Here is a 17,350-nt window from a genome sequence, read left to right on the forward strand (position 1 = left end):
GACTTTCTTTTTAATATTAACTTAATATTATAATTTTAGATAATTTGTTGAGACTATTTAACTTATTATTACTAAGCTTCTAACCTTAACATCAACAATAAACTAAAATCAAGATATCATGTAAGATTAAGACAAAATTGAAAGTTCAACGTACATGTATACAATCATTAACACTTAAATTACAAGTTAAGATAATTCAATTAAAAATGAAGCTATACACATAATTTATACCTTCATATAACACAAAATAATAGCAAAGATTCCAAGGAGAGCATATGAGAACCATACATGTATGATTTACAAACACAGCAATCTCAACCAATCAATAGATGCTGGAATTTCAACCAAACGAAAGGCCCTACCTTCGAATATTTTAAGCAATTGGATATTCATCAGCTCATCAACGTTACAAGTGGCCAGCATTAGAATATTAAAATCAAACTTACCCAACACAACAAACGATGGCCTTTTGATATTTTAATGAGAATAAAATATATATATTCAAACCAAACAACATGAGACTTAAATCAGTTCACCAATTGGAAATTAGAAATTGATACACTTTGCTCTAAAAAGCAAAACAAAAAATATAACAACTAATGCTGCTTGCTTCAACAAAATCACAATCTAAAATTTAAAATTAAGATGAAGAAAAGAAAAGGGATTTCGAAAAGAAAGATTTTCGTTACCGGAGAAGAAAAAGAAAGGCAAAAGATTTAATGCTACAAAAAAAAAAAGAGAGAAGAGTGTACATGATCCAACGGTCAGATATCGTCGATCAAAACCTCCTTTTCCGACTATTTCTTCTTCTTTTTCTTTCTTCATATTTACACAAACATTTTTTTTTTATATATAATTACTATTATTATTTTTTTTTATATAAAATGATAATGAAAACTTAGAACGAAGGAACGACGCCGTATCCACTCACTCGATCAACATCAAGTTCGATGTCAGTCCGTTTGGCGAACCGTCCTTTGATTCGCGGTCTCGTCTCAGCGTAAGCTTTACGAGATGCGTATCGGATCGTCTTCTCGAACTTTCTATTCTTCCTCTTCTCTCTGTACCTTAACACTCTCGCTTCCCGATCCGCCGGCGAGATTTGCAGCGGTTGAACAGACGATTCTGTGGAAGGTTTCGTGTACGGATTTGATACATCTGTCATTGCGTTCCCGTCCGGCACCACTCCGACCTCGATCGAAGAGGATGATACCTGATGGTAAAGAAAAGGTGAGATGAGATCGATGTTTCAGATTCATTTGTATTAGTTACTGGATTTTGATGTTTGGATGAGAAATTGATTGGAAGGTAATGACTTACACTGTGACTGATTGACTGAGGGTTATGACCGTACGGGAACGATTTGGTGCCGGTGAAGTCTATACCAAGGCAACGATCGTTTGCTGATGAGAGATGAACTCCTTTGCTTTGAACAGGAACAACTCCATCGGCACCGGAGCTATTCTGCTCTTGCGCTTCTAATTTCGGATCTACATGGCTGTAATCCAGATCTAGGTAAGGATCCATTTCTGGAAACTCAAACTTGCCTGAGTTCAGATCTGAACTTTCTATTGCCTTCGGGTTAGGGTTGGGAAGAAGCCAGGAAGCAGCTTCGGCTTCTTCTCTACTAACATCGGCGGCATCAGCGTCGACATCGGAGAAGTAACGGTCGTCGAGGAAGTTGATTGCAGCGCTAGGTTTAACAGGGAGTGAGTTGTCAGAGTTGGATGTGTCGTAGAAAGGCGTAACTGGAACACGTTCATGACGACGTGCGAGCGGATTAGCAGAGTGAATATCGTGGTCGCAAGTGAGGCAGAGAGCGGCAGCGTCAGCCTTACAGGTTACATGAGCCGGAGCTTGCTCACAGACTTCACAAACCCAAACACGAGCATGGCGAGAGGCAAGCTTGTTGGCTGCGTGAACTTTGGAGTCACAGCCAAGACAAAGGAAAGCAGAGTCAGCACGGCAGAAGAGAGTGGCTGTTGCGGACTTACACGAGTCACAAAGCTTGGAAGCCATGCTTCAATGGTGGAAAACTCAAAATGGTATGTAATGTCTCTCTCTCTCTCTCTCACTTCTTCTTCTTTGGTTCTATACTATTCTTTTGGTTAATCATGTGTGTACGAGTCTATCCGGTGGGGCCAACGAAATCCAGTCATGAACGAATGAAAATGGAACACGTGGGTGAACCTTAGCCATAGAAACCAAAAATATTTATCGCCTTCAGTGAAGGGGGAAATTAATAAATATTTAGGGGGTTGAAAAATATTTTTCTTTCTTCTTTACAACACGAGGCTAGTGAAGGATAAAGTTAAGAAATGGGTCCACGTGAGATGAACGATGTGAGGTTGTCAACTTCTTCTTTCCCCCTCCGGACTTCATGTGAGAGTTGGACGTTTCAATTCAACTTCTTCTTCTTCTTCTTTTTCTGCTTAATAATTCAAAACACTGACGATACATCGTGTGGTACATAACAAGAGCTTTGTTTTATTCAATTTCATAAGTGTAACAACAGTTTTTCATGTGTCAAATTATGATTGTTTTTCTTAGTATAACCTCAAAAAATTACAATATGATCTTTTTCTAATGAGTTTAATAATTCATAGCACCACTCATCAAATTGAAGAGTTTTTTCTAATTGAATAATTATAGAGATGGAAGATTGAAAAAAAAAAAAAAGTTAGAACTTAGTAGAGTTGGAAAAGGCTTTAAGGTGTGTAATAATGATGGTGGGACCTATTTTCTCTAGAGACTTCTGTTGGCCCAAAACATCGGCCCAATTCTTGATTTTCCTTGCTGGTCTCGGCCCATTTATAATGTAAACATGTTGGACTTCACTTGTGATGTCCACCCTTGAAATCTTTTTTTCTTTTTTTCAAATAGGGAATATTTCCACTCTCTTAGAAGTTAGAATAAATGGGTTATTTACTTTCAATATAAATAGTTTTTTTAAAATACATATATTTTTTTAATAAATTAACTTTAGTATTTCATTTTAAAGTATATTTTAAATCTAATATTCCAGTCAAAACTCAAGAGTATTTGTTTTTTACTTTTTTTTTTTTTTTATGCCTTAATTTTTAAGATTTGATGATCAAGTATTCGAGTAAAAAAGTAATGCTCTAGAAAAACAAAAAAATGATTTTCTACTTTGCATTTTTTTATAAATAGTTTTTAGAAGTATTTTTAGCCGCACAAAAAATATGCTCTATCATAACTTATTTAGACATAGGATTTAATCAAATCTCTTTTCTGTATTCTCTAGTTTTAGTGAAATAAATTTACGAAGGAACATGAGAGGAATGGCCTTAAGTTCTACCAACAAAACACTGTTAAATTAATAAAGATGGTTAAGTTTTCAATTGATATCAAAGGTTTATATCTCCGTCCCCATATGTTGCTAACACACCAAAATAAAAATAAAAAAAAATCATGCTCTAAGCAATGTGTTTTATTCTATTTTACAATTTACAATATATATTATCAAATATATTTAATCTATACTTGAGATTTCAATCGAGAGGTGATGAGTTTTTTAGTTATGAATATAAAATAAATTAATCGTAATTTCATAAAATGAAGAAGATATATATTTAAATATCCTACGTATATGAATATTAACTAAAATTACCGAAATTAGATATTTCATAATTTTATTGATTAGAGATATTGTAATCAATGCCATTCAGAAAACCCTTATATAATATAATAAACAATAAATTCAAAATTGAAAGATGATATATTATTAAAATTTAGTACGTATGTGCAATATTTGATTATAATACGTTAATTGTCCAAATCTTTCTTATTAATTACCTGATATATTATACACTAATACTCTACATATAAAGAAGAAGAAAAAAAAACAAAATCTCACTTTTGTCAAATGCACAAACCAACACTTAGAATAGAAAGAAAATTAAACAAAACATTTGGGCTTTGACTGTGGAGGGAAATCATTCTCCCTCTTATAGGGATTATTTTAATTGAATAGAATGTCAAATTATAGATTAATTTTAATTTGAGTAATTAAGCATAAATTTGTTAATTGTTTTTAGTACACAAGAGATGAATAATCGAACTCGGTGTCATCTTTCTTAAAAGAAGGTTGTTTCAAATTTCATTTTATGAAAAAGTATACGTTTTACTATATTTAAAAATGGTAAAAAGATTAATATTCTCACATTGGGAAATATGTTAATCAATATGAATATAATACACACAGCAATTAGATGTGCAAACAGGTAGTCTTTGATTCCTTGTTCTTCCTTCCAATACCACAAGTTTATTTTATGCACCATATTTCAATCTAACATAAAATTGTAATTTTGACTATGAAATCATATGTTCGATTCTTTTTAACTTAGTATATGGTTGAAAAAAAGTTTATATTCCTATTTTATCTCGCTTAATAACATATTTTACCGGTGAATTATACATACTTGTTGTTTAGTATATACGTAATTGTTACCTTAACTACACATAATTGTTACCTCAACTTTGAAGTTTGGAGCTTTAATTCTTTATCTAATGAAGCAATAAACTTTTTATTTTGAGCCTATTAGGTCTACTTAATTGATCTATTAAATCTATATTTCAACTTTGTCCACTAGGATGCTAAGATTTTAAATTTTTACTAATTGTCTTTTTTTTTTTTTCCAAAAGATTAGAATTGTAACTTTTGAAAGTTGGATGTAATATAAGAAAACCTTTAAATTTAAGAATTGAATTTTTATATTTAACGTTAACTATGATATTTGAATTATTCGTTAAGATATTCTATTATGGACTAAAAAGTTACTTATTCAAAATTTTACTCTCATGCGTCAAACTAAAAATTAAATAAATTTATTACATAAAGTCTGAAGGTATGTTTGGAAGTGATTCCAATACTGTTAAAATCAATTTTAATGATGTGATTTGTCTCTAAAAGTATATGATAAAAAATGTTTGAAAGTGATTTTAAACGTGGTAATTGATTTAATAACTGTAATTATGAAAACATTAAAATGTATTTGTAGAAATTGAATTAAAATAATTGTAACACCTCATTTAATATGCTCTTGTAACTTTTCTTTTCTTTTCTTTTCTTTTCTTTTTCTTTTTCTTTCTTTTTTTTTTTTTTTGGAGGAAATTCTCTCTTAGTTATTAGTTTGTGGAAAAGAAAAGAAAATGATATTTTGTCAAAAAAAAAAGGCACATATTACCGAATAAAGTTATTTGATTTCTCTCTATACGAATTCCATTTGCTGACTTTTTCAACTTTTTGGGCTTTTTTTAAAACGGTTTGAGCCCATTCTCCATCCTTAACTTAGTCTTCAAATTTTACACTCTTTTAATCTAATTAAATTATACAATATATATATATATACACGGTGGAAAATTGAACTCAACACTTCTTGTTCATAAGTGCATACAAGTGTCAATAAAGCTAAGATTATGTTGGCTAATAAATTTCTATTATTGTCTATCAATGTCAACAATAAAAACATATATAAGTGTCTAACATGGATTTAGTCTGATATGACACACACTGATATTTTGTAAAGATTTTGTCAAATTTTTTTACTTTTGAGAACTCATTTATAAAAATATCATCAAATCTTTAAAAATATATATATAAAAAAAACATTATTAAATTTCTAAAAGAAAGGTTCAAATACACTTCATTATTGGTATAGAAACATAAGTTGAAAATTTGTAATAGTTAGTACAGGAACATAAAATGTAACTTTTTGTTTGCTATTGTTGAGTGAAGGGATTGATCATTCGTACTTACTTGATGCTGATTGAGCTGTATTTGTTTTAACAATCAATAACATTTAGAGTTTCTTAGTTAACCATACTTAAAACCTAATTCACCCGAGTTTAGAATTGTTTAAATGTGTTATATGATGTAATGAGACAATAAATTACGTAAAACATTGCTATTAAGTTGTGGACTACAAACTCTTTATGCCAAATATTTATTTATTTTCATTCTGTAAACTATTTTTCTTTCAAATTTTTAAAAAGTTGAATAAAAACACAATTACATCTTACATGACAATAATTTTCTTAACTAACATGTTTAAATCAAATAATTATATTAAACTACCATTAATCACAAAACTTTTAAAGTAATTCAACTGAAGATTAGAAGCTATTTTGTTAATCTTCAAAAGCATTGGAGAGTTCAAACCAAAATGATTGAAAATAATGAGTTTTGGGGTAATAATTAATAAACAGTAAGCATTAAGCAACACGGCGACGTATCACCACACAAATACTATTCTAAAAGTTTTAGTCTCCATCCACTAAAATCAAGACGCGTGTCCCCTTCCTTTATCTTTTACTGTTGAATTTCCTTCCATTTGAATGTCAGTTGACTCGCCGGTACGGTCACCGGTGAAACAAAAACGTCACCGTTTACTTATTTATACTTTGATTGGAGGAAGGCACATCGCCACATCGGCTGTTTGATAAAGAATATATTTCCTTCAGTCATTTTCTTTGCTTTACTTTTTAACAAATAAGTTATTATTATTATTTTCTTAAATTAATAAACCTAAAAAATATCCATACATTTATAATAAATTATAACTCTTGAAAGTGACTTAATTAACAATACCCTCTTGTGGGAAAAAAAAAAAAAGGAAATTGTTCCCTAAATATTAAATACTGTTTATTTTAACATATCAAAATCATTTTATTCTCTAATCTAACAGAAACAAGAAAAGAAAAAACATTTTATTCTGTTTTATGTTATCTTTCAATATAAATAATAATAAGGTTTGGGAATCTGATTTTTATAAATTAATGCGTTAATAAAACACCATTATTTCGTCCATATTTTAAAAGATAATAAATGTTTTCTTGCATATACTTTTCTTTTCTTTAGTTCAAAAGTAAGAACAAATGTTATATATTTAAATTTCTAAAAAAATTAAAAAACGGAATAAGTTTAAGATATATAAATGATAAAATATGACCCGATAAGAATATAAAAGGTCAAGCTTAACATAATGATAACAAGCTAAGTATTATCACAATGTTGATCTTAGATTAAGTTTTTTTTAAAAAAATTGTGCTTGAACTCTATCATTTATTTCAAAAAATACTCATGGAACTAACATTATTATAGTATAAATTATTTTGAATTTTGAACAAAAATTGTTTGATAGTGATTTAAAAAGAAAATTTAGATCATCACATCGTCTTAGATCATCAACGCACATCATTTTAAATCTCAATTTTTGTTATAATGCAGTCATGATCTTGAGTGCATTTTTGCCCTTAAACAAAATTAGTATTTTAAGAGACAACCACATCTTATAAATTTCATACATTTTGCTAATTTTTTGTCGCTTTAAACATTTAATAATTCAATTGAGCATTAATTAAATTCAAAATTTGTGCAAATTTTGATTCTTCTGCATAAATTGTTGAGGGTTTATATTGTTTGACTATATATATATATAGCAGCAGGTAACTTAGTCAAATATTGAATATTGTGAAAATTAAAGCATTTGACTAAATTGAAAGTGCAATTTAATTAAAATTGAAAAAACAAAATAAACCCATAAATAAGATTAGAAGCATTATTTATTGATTAAAAATAAATAAATAATACTATAAAATAAAATAAAATAAAAATGGACTGAATAACTTTACTTTAAATAGTTTTAGAAAGAAAAAGGAAAAAGGAAAAAACTTTAACGAAAACAGAACCATTAGAAAAACAAAAAGGGCCGATGTGATTTAATTTTAAAAATTATACCATTTTAATTATTTTACATATAAGCAATAGTTTAGATGTAAGTGTTCATACTCCATATTTATCGATTTCATCTTAATTATACTCTAAATGAAGATTAAAAAGTGTTTTTGTAGATGATATTTTTCTTAGAAAAAGAAAATAACAAAGAGAAAAAAAGTGTGAAATGGAAAAAGCTTTCTTTTTTCTATTTTACATTCATAAATTTTACACACACAAAGGGATGGGAAAAGAAAAGGTTAGAAATGAAAGTTTTCATTTTTCAACTTTAAACAAAACTCAATCGCAAATATTATAATTATTATCACATAACTCTCCATTTTATCTCTCCAAAATTTTAATTTACATTTCTCGTTACATCAAAGAACAAAATTACATAGAAACACCCATATCCATATCCAAAATTGGAAAATTTGGTTTAAAAAAAATAACCAAAAGAAAGAAAAAAGAAGAAGAAGAAGAAGAAGAAGAAGAAGAGGATGATTATTAGTAAAGCTTCACTCAGCTTCTTGTTGTTGTTGTTCTTGATGATGTTGCTCTTGATGCTGTTGTTCTTGATTTTGATGGTGACCCATTTCTTTAGTCTTCTCACAATTATCACAACCCATCTCATCATTTTTTTGAACAAAATGATCAAAGTTAGCGGAAGAAAGATTGTGAGAGTTTTGGGAAAGGGAAGAGAATCTGGGAGTGGTCACCGGCGTGGCCAAGAAAGTGGGATTTTGATCTCCGGCCATAATCACCAAAATCTTCTCTTCAAAAATCTTATTGGTTTGGTGTTGCTTAATTTTCTCTTCCTCCAGTTCCCCAATGTTTGCGCTCTCTAAATCTCTGTTGTCTCCGTCTCTTTCCTCGGATTGGATGGAGAGCTTCCAGTAGGAGCAAGCGAGAATGAGGAGGGCGAAGGCGATCAGACCAAGCATGGCTGCCAGTCCCCCGAACAAGTAGGGCACGGGGGAGTGCCAGGGGGTCCGCTGTGATGCTGCAGGGGGCTCCGGTGTGTTTATGGGGGATGCAGCTGAGACTATATTTCTCATTTCGTCTAAAGAATGCTTTGGATGAATTTTTGTTTGTTTGTTTTGAGGGTGTGAAACAGAGAAAGCAGAGAAATGGTATTTATAGGCCACAAAAGTTAAAAAAGCTAAGGCAGCGGGAGTTTTTTTCTTCTTCTTTTTATTTTACATAATATATCACTTTTTCTCTCTAAATTTTAATTGATAATAATTTTGAACCCATATTTTATTTATTTATTTATTTTTATATATATTTTTTTAAAAAAATATATAGAAATGTCCGAATATTTGACCATAGAACTATTTCGAAAACGGAAAAAAATCACATGTCATATATTTTTTTATACGATTTTATGTTTAAATTTGACCACCTACATTAAAATTTTTTTTTTCAAAATTTATGAGTTTAGATTTGAATATTTGCTAGACAATCGTTATGCAAATTTAAATGATTTTCTTAGAAATTGATGGTAAATAATTGTTTAGCTTTTCCTATTTTCGGTATACGATTATTTATTAAAAATATATATATATATTATGTTTGGTACTTGGTCTTGTACCAAATAGGAGTTTGAAGAAAAAAAAGAAAAAAAAATTGTAGAAGAAGATTTGTCATTCTTTTCATCGTCTTTCTTCTCTTCTTCTATCAACTTTTTTTCTTCTTCGATTTTTATCTATTTATTTTTATTTGGTTCAAAATCATGTATCAAATATAAAGGATCCTGAAAAGTTATTAAAGGATCGTAAAAATATAGCCAAATTTAAACGATATTGTAACAAATATAAACAAGTAAACGATCGTGTACAAAAAAAATATTGAATTTTTTTTGTTAAGATACCAAAATTTAAATGCAAATATAAACGACCTTATACCAAATATAAACGATACAAAAAAAGATAGATTTGACTACCCAAATCCATGATAGTGTACACATAATCTTGAAAAAAGATACTAAACAAATCTTCGAAACGATCGTTCTTCAAATACATGCACTCTCGTTTTTTAAATTATTCTATATAATACAAATATTTGAGATTTTTTTGGTATATTTTTAGAAATACTTAAAATTAAAACTATTTATGCAAAATCATTAAGTTATCTTTAGAGTTTTTATTCCTTATTTAATTAAAAAAATAGAGTAGTTTTTAAGAATTTAATTTTGAAATTTGGTTGAGAATCTAAGCTCTTACTTACAAAAGCTACAATCATTTCAACAAATTGAGACAAAGTATATGTAATTAATATTTAAAAACCAAAATTGTCTAAGAAGGTTTTAGTCACAATAAATTAAATTGATAATAATTTAGTGGTTGAGTTTGAACAAATATCAGTTTATTCCTACTGCCTTTTCATTTGTTAACAATTAATATTTACAAAGATCAAGTGAAATTCCTAACTCATGTGAATTTATTTTAGAAGTTGATACTAATAAAAATTGACAGTTAATTATGAAAACATTTTTCACCATCAAAACTAGATTGTTAGAATTTTCAAAATATAGGAATTGAATTTTCATATGCGGTTTGATTTTTTCGAGCCCCGATAAGAAGCAGATTAAATACAAGGTAGAAAAAGTGTTTGTAAGCTTAATTTAAAAAAAAAAAGAAAAGAAAAGTAATAGGTATTGAACTAGGGCTAGACACAGCGAAATTAAAATAAAAATTATAGATCGTGCATAAACAATTAAATCACGAATAAACATATATTTGTGTCAATGTTCCAAATTCGAATTGCCCTTGTTCTGATAAGAACGATCCTCCGATTCGTATTGTCCAAACGCTGCGAAACCACTAGCATTCTCTGACGGTATCCACACACGAACTGCGAATTCAATAAATGAGAATTATGACTCTCTCTACTCTCTCTCCGTGTAAAACAAATTTATGTATTTTGCTTGTATATCAAATAAGACACTTATTAAGGTCTTATTTATAGGTTTTCTATGATTTTCTAATAAGCTTCCAATTTTCTAATTGAGCTTACTAATTATCTGTGTTCAAAGATAAAATTGACCACGTTCTTTCGTGTGCGACCCATTGGGTTAATTTAATATGGCAATGGGCCTATAAGTCGTTTTATGGCCCATAAGTTATAGTTAGTCTTTAGCAAGACATTATGACTACTCATATTAAATTAAGTCGGTGATCTAAACCTAACCTAATATAATTATTACTTTAATCATTTTACCACACAACATCTATAATTGAATATAAGGCATGAACAAAGTCACCTTATTTAATTCAAGTGTTTTCTCAATCAATAAACATATTGTAATAATAAATGACATCTATACCTTTATTAATTCATTTACGACCATGCATTTCCACCGCCGCGCTTAATCAAGAGGTCCAAAGATATCTATCCACAACAATAAGGATAAATTTCATATTGATTAATTATAGTCCACTACATAATTCATATTGTATTTGAGTACAATCACGGTGGGTTAGGTGGTAGCTTGGTTGAAAAATTAATTTCGATCGATATGATACATTTGTTTTTATAGATCGAAAGTTCAAATTTCCACCTCACTATTGTCTCGTGAACCCATAAATTAGAACAAACGTCCCAAATATAGGCCCAAAACACCATTTTCATAATTATAACTAATTTAAATGCATTGTTACGATTAATTCAAATACATTGCTAACTAAACCAATATCAAGCCTTATTAGAATAATGACAACAGTGATGTATAATCTAAATTCACTTTTGCTATTATATTTGACACTAATATTTTTAATTTTAACAACTAATTTGATAGTACATGTTTAAAATAAAATCTACCAAAAAGGTTTTTTTTATTCAAGGCATATATGCTAATCTTATTAATATATGTTATCTAACACACATATTTTAATTTCCCAATATAAATATTAATTAAACTTATATTTTTAAAAATTCAAATTTAAAATTTGTATGATTAAAAAACATTTGATATTATAGAATAATGTAAAGTGCCTTTTTTTTCTACTGGAATAAAAGTATAAGAATTACGAATTTTAGATTTTTTCTAAACAAAATTAAAATAAAATGACAAAAAAAATTAACGTAGATATGTAACTTAATTAATTAACATAAAGTATAATATAAAATAAAAAATTTGAACCACGAACATAATACGTAGAGTAGAGTTGGATTTTAATTTAATTTTTTATTTGTGTAATTGTCAAAATAAATAAATAAACTATTTGTATTGATTTCCTCTCAAGAAAACTATCCGTGATGACTTCTTTTTATCAACTATATTTATAATGGTTTGTGCTAACTTGTAATTAATCAATGCTTGTAATTAAATACATATAATTAAGATAGGTTATGTTAAATAATGGATTTAAAAAACATTAAATACTATTGTCATTACCACTATCTTTACCTCTAAAGATAAGTCGTAATAGAGTAGATTTGTCAAAATTCATACATTTTCTAATAACAATATTGGTAATCATAAACATAATGTAATACATTTTCTAATAACAATATTGGTAATCATAAACATAATGTAATGGTAATAGTAACAATGAAACAATGTAATTCTCAAACGTAAATAAATTGATGACGCTTTACTTATGAATCGAAATAATTTATACCATTAGATTGAGGGAAACATGACCTAGCTTTTCTTGTGTTGAGTAATATTGATAACAATGAACATATTTTCCAATTTTTGATTAGCCGAGTTGGACCGGACGTCGGATCAAAGCAATATGCAAATTCCGATCCTTTTAATCCGGTGACACGTAGACAGGACCCACTATAATACTGGGTCCTACATTTTCACATTCCAAACCCAAAAACAGATTTGCTCTTCTTTTCAAATTAACCTAAAAATTAAAATCACCCTATCAGACCATTATCTATTATTATAATGGAAGGTTATAATTAATACATAATTATTTAAAAAAGATAAAACATAAACTAGTCTTAAATTAATTGATAGAACCAAATAAAAGCGTAATAAAAATTGTTGCACTTATCAATTTCCCTTTACTAAATGTAATACAGCCTATTTTCCTTTAGATATTTTTTACATTAGTGGGATGTGAAACGTCGTCGTTGGGTTTGCTTTTTTTTTTATTTATAGAAAATGTAAAAATATGATAAGGACGAGGGGGAGACGTAGCGTGATGCTGGAATCCGATCCAAACTTGTCAACCCTAATTAAATTATTTTGATCAAAACCAAAGAAATATATTCCTTTATAATACAGAACATTACATCACTACCCCTTCTAAGTTCCTATCTACTGACATTTTATTCTCTCTTTTTTTATTTCTTTTTCCTCCCTACCTTTATTTCTCTCTTTCCCTCTCAACATTTCTATACCTTTTTTACTCATTAATACTACAACCAACTTATATGTAACTATCAAAATTCACATGCATTCTTCTGTATTAATTTCATTTCATTTCTCCAGTACTGTTAATTTATTATTCATGGGTTTAAAAACTTTATTTGCTTTTCTTCTTCCTTATAATTTTCCAAATCTAAAAATTTATACTTGTCCGGTTAGGGAAGAATAATGTCATGTCATATCATTCGATGGTATTGGTAATGCTAATGACAATTAGCTGTAAAGATGAATATAATTGGAATTAGTATAAGAATATATAACTAAACCCTTTTTTAAAAATATATAGCTTGTATATGTATAGTGTACAAGTGTACAAGTGCATTGAATAATAAATCATATTATCTAGTTTCTATTGATAAAATTTAACCTAATTTAATTTGTTGGGTTTATTATAGTTTGAATCTTGGTTACTATTCAAAATTAATATATGGTTAAATTTAGTAATCAAATGTAAAGAGTTTTATGTAACCATGATGGAATTATATTCTGTATTAGCATTAGTGAAATACACTTTTGAAGACATTAGGAACTTAGTGGAAAAAAAGTGAATATTCCTGGTTGCACTTGTTTGATTAGTGTGGCAACATTATGGGTATTTTGGTCAATTGGATTAAATTTTTGTAGCATGAAATATTATCATATTGGGTGTATACCCACTAATCTTAGATTGAGTGTGATTTATGATAAATATAAAACAATATAATCCTTGATGTTTTATGTTATATGATAAGATTCCATTTGGGAGTACTCTTCTTAATGGCATATTATTGCTAAATAACTTTATATATATAGGTAATTATTAATGTAATTGCCTTCCATATAATGTGATTGCTTGTTTTTATTATTGTTTGTTTTTCTTAATCTTTTTATAAGTTGGAATATATTGGACTTTCTTTATGTCCCCTTAAATTACTTTGCACGAAATTATAAAGTTTGGACAATTTTGTAAAAGCTTGATTTGATGTGGATGAAGGGAAATAAAGTTTGTCTTGTAGTTAACATTGGTATTTTGATTTTACTTTGATGACTGATTTTGGGAAATTATTATTGTCATTGATAAATAGTTTGAATCCATTTGAATATACGACACATGCATTATTATATTTATAATGAAATTAATTTAATTAATTCCGATATTGGGGAAAAAAATCTTTTAATTTTTATCAAAAAGAACACTTATTTTTGCTTTTAATTATGCAAAATTTAATTGGATATTGGGTATTTTTTTAAAAGGTGTTTGTTGATTTTTGTTTTTGTCTCTTGAATTGCAATGAAATATATATTTTTGGAAATATTTGTATAAGTTTTCTCTCTCTCTATATATAAAATAGAGAGATAAAATATCTTTAAAAGTGGAAATTTAATTAAGAGAGAAAAGTTGAAGTTGTAGCTAAGACGTCGAAAAGGAGAAATAAAAAAACTATATTCTCTTGTAAAAGGAAAAAAATGGTCAAGTTTTATCGTTCAGCTTTTATTCTTTTAAAAGATGGTTGCTGTTCTTTTCACTTTTTATTTTAAAGAAAAATGAGCATTAATTAGGGCAGAGAGTCGGATGAATAAATGACCTTTTCAAGGATCTTGATGAAATTTGGGTACGTCTTTTAAAATTGTACGAGAAGTAGTATTATATGCATTTGCACGGCTAGGTGAATTGATCGATTCAAGCCTAAAATCCTTCTCCATGCTTGCAATATAGAACGTCACTCAATGTTCGTGTTCGGTGCTATGTGCACTTTTATGTTATATGTTTAGATATATGCTTGCTACATGATTATCGATAATCTACATTCTATACTGTACGCTCTATACTTGATTCAAAGGAAAAGCGAATGAAGAAATGCAAAAGGAAAAAGAACATAAAAGAACAAAAAATGGTAATTTTATAATATGACGAATTAAACCAAATGTCATTTTTTTTATTGAATTTTTTAAAATATATATTTTTTATTTAGCATCTTAGTTAGATCATGAATGTTAATTTCCCTAATCATTGGTCTTATAAAATTTATTGGAATCAAATGTTTTAAGTCATTTCTTTAATGTAAAAATATCGCTATAATTAAAGTCACTTTTAACACATTAACATAACCATAACTTAACCAACACAAAAACAAGCATTATCGTTTTTGAAGTTAAATATTCAATTCTTCCACACAACATATCATACAAGACTATATAGATAAAGACTAACAAATTATATTGAAATTCAAACTTAAAGTTCAATAATCACAAACTTTGCCAACTTAACTTTTAATTCTCACTTCAAACACTCGTGTCAATCAACAATGGATAAATAAGTAATTAAATGATTGATACCGACAAAAAAGAAATGTAAAAGTCTAAATTTGGAAGAAGCGTTCATGAAAATCATGATAAAATATCAATACGTCTCTTGCATTTGATTTAAACAGAACGTAGTTGATACGAAAGTAAATATTCATAAAATTGAATAGGTTTGAATGTAAAAATAGAAAAAGTAGGTGGAGGGCGAGCAATGGCATTTAGATCACTTAGTTGAATTAGGTGTCTCGTGATATTCGGTTGAAGAGCTTCACCGGTTCCTTGCCGCAAGAGGGCGTTGACGTAGCATCGGTGCCGCCTGTGATATGGCTTGCAGATATTACCCGAACCGGACCACACCCACTGACCCACACAAACAAAAAATATCAATCTTTGTATAAATTTAATTAGTTTTTGTTACATTTTTAAGGTATCAATTTAAATTTGTTTCACATTTATATTTAACTGTACTACTGCTTGGCTTCATATTTGATTTGATTGTCCTACCAAATAGAATAATGATGCCTTATACAAATCAATGATTTATCATTTTGTGATAGACTATTTCATTCAAATATATCTCATATTCTGGCAATTGGATGGGATGGCACATGCTCAATTGTACCACTTTTGAGTGTCTTTTTACTGACAATGTTTAGAAAATAAACACGAATGAATAAAGTAAGACCACAACTAAAGTAAATTGAAAATAGTATAAATGAGTGTACAAAATTTACAGAGTTACTAATTTTTTCTATCTCACTCCCTTATTAGAGATTTTGGTATTAATATTCCAAAAAAATACTTGGTCATTAAGGGCTTCAAATTGGTCTTTAACATGTAATTTTCTTGATGATTATCCAACCGATTATATATAGTTTTGTTCGTTTTTTATTTTTTATTTTTCTTTGTTTCTTTCGTGTGATTTTAGCACAAATATTACACACAGTAAATTTCTTAAAATATTCTTATGCCTTTGTATTCGAGTGATGTTTAGAATTTTACAATGTAGTCCATCACATTCTATTTAAAAAGACATTAAATTAAGAAGAAGAAAAAAAACTAAAAAAGAGTAAAATCATAGGAAGGAAAAGAATTAGTATTTAACTTTCGGTCATCATGGTTATGGTTTTTTCCAGAGAAAAAAGTTTTCATTGCTGTAAAAAAAGAAGAAAAAAAAAACTTGAATGGAATAAATAAACTTAAGTAGAAAAACAGAGTTTATTCCATAATAAAAAGGAGAAGAAAGAAAAAGGAAAAAGAGGAATTTTGTTGAGAGTAAAATGGAATTGGGAGATGAAAGAAGAGAAAAGAAAGCGTTAATAAAACAATAAAGAAGATGGAATAGAGAAAAGGAGGGGCCCAAGGAGCATAGCGCGAGGGGATCGTTTACGGTAATTTAATGACACATTTGTGGTGTGGGGTTTGTGAGCCACTCAGTCCGCCAGGGCCCCAACCAGCATCCAAATTGGTGTCGCTCGGCCCCACGGTTGGCCGTACCGAAGGCGCAACGTGACGCCGCCACTAATTGGGCCCCATCCAATGAATTTTGCGCCCATTCACTAACCAAAATGTATCGGACCGTATCATCGGGTAGACGTACGTATGGTTGAAGAAAAAACGACGAGTTTGGTCCGTATCATGAGACTAATACAAAACAACCACATTTTTTTACCAAATCGATTTGATGACGGTTTGATTGAAAAAACCGATTTCGATTCACCATTACAATCATGTGTAACTTTAATTAAGAGATTTAAAGTTCAAATTTTCTATTTTTATAGTCTATGGTATTGAATTAATAGATGAAAAGTAACTACAAGGTTCTTAAGTTAACAACATTATATTATTGATATATACAATAATGTTTTAAAAATCAACTAATTTATTGGATATGTATTTTAATTTTATAAGTTAATAAGTCTATGATCCATTAGGTATACAGT

At 28.7% G+C, this 17,350-nt stretch overlaps 2 protein-coding genes across 2 annotated transcripts; both read right to left on the minus strand.

Annotated features, from left to right (window-relative positions):
* Window positions 1-467: 467 nt before the first annotated feature.
* On the minus strand, window positions 468-2,260 carry LOC101208063 (zinc finger protein CONSTANS-LIKE 4). The gene is made up of 2 exons (XM_004138643.3): window positions 1,321-2,260; window positions 468-1,213 (listed from the first exon to the last, which is right to left on the minus strand). Exons 1-2 carry the CDS (start codon window positions 2,017-2,019, stop codon window positions 899-901), a joined length of 1,014 nt encoding a protein of 337 aa, XP_004138691.1. The 5' UTR covers window positions 2,020-2,260; the 3' UTR covers window positions 468-898.
* A 5,754-nt stretch (window positions 2,261-8,014) lies between these two features.
* Window positions 8,015-8,862, minus strand: LOC105434675 (protein GLUTAMINE DUMPER 2). Its single transcript, XM_011651553.2, has one exon. The coding sequence runs from the start codon at window positions 8,791-8,793 to the stop codon at window positions 8,254-8,256; it is 540 nt and encodes a 179-aa protein (XP_011649855.1). The 5' UTR covers window positions 8,794-8,862; the 3' UTR covers window positions 8,015-8,253.
* Window positions 8,863-17,350: the final 8,488 nt, after the last annotated feature.

The sequence above is a fragment of the Cucumis sativus genome, chromosome 2 (genome assembly GCF_000004075.3).
Source record: "Cucumis sativus cultivar 9930 chromosome 2, Cucumber_9930_V3, whole genome shotgun sequence".
NCBI classification, from domain to species: domain Eukaryota; kingdom Viridiplantae; phylum Streptophyta; class Magnoliopsida; order Cucurbitales; family Cucurbitaceae; genus Cucumis; species Cucumis sativus.

What these genes read in the sequence shown, in the direction of transcription:
- LOC101208063 (XM_004138643.3), bottom strand. Translation starts at nt 2,019, where the DNA reads ATGGCTTCCAAGCTTTGTGACTCGTGTAAGTCCGCAACAGCCACTCTC. An exon ending in CTCAGTCAATCAGTCACAGT is followed by an intron (nt 1,214 to 1,320) that starts GTAAGTCATTAC and finishes CTTTACCATCAG; the next exon opens with GTATCATCCTCTTCGATCGA.
- LOC105434675 (XM_011651553.2), bottom strand. Translation starts at nt 8,793, where the DNA reads ATGAGAAATATAGTCTCAGCTGCATCCCCCATAAACACACCGGAGCCC.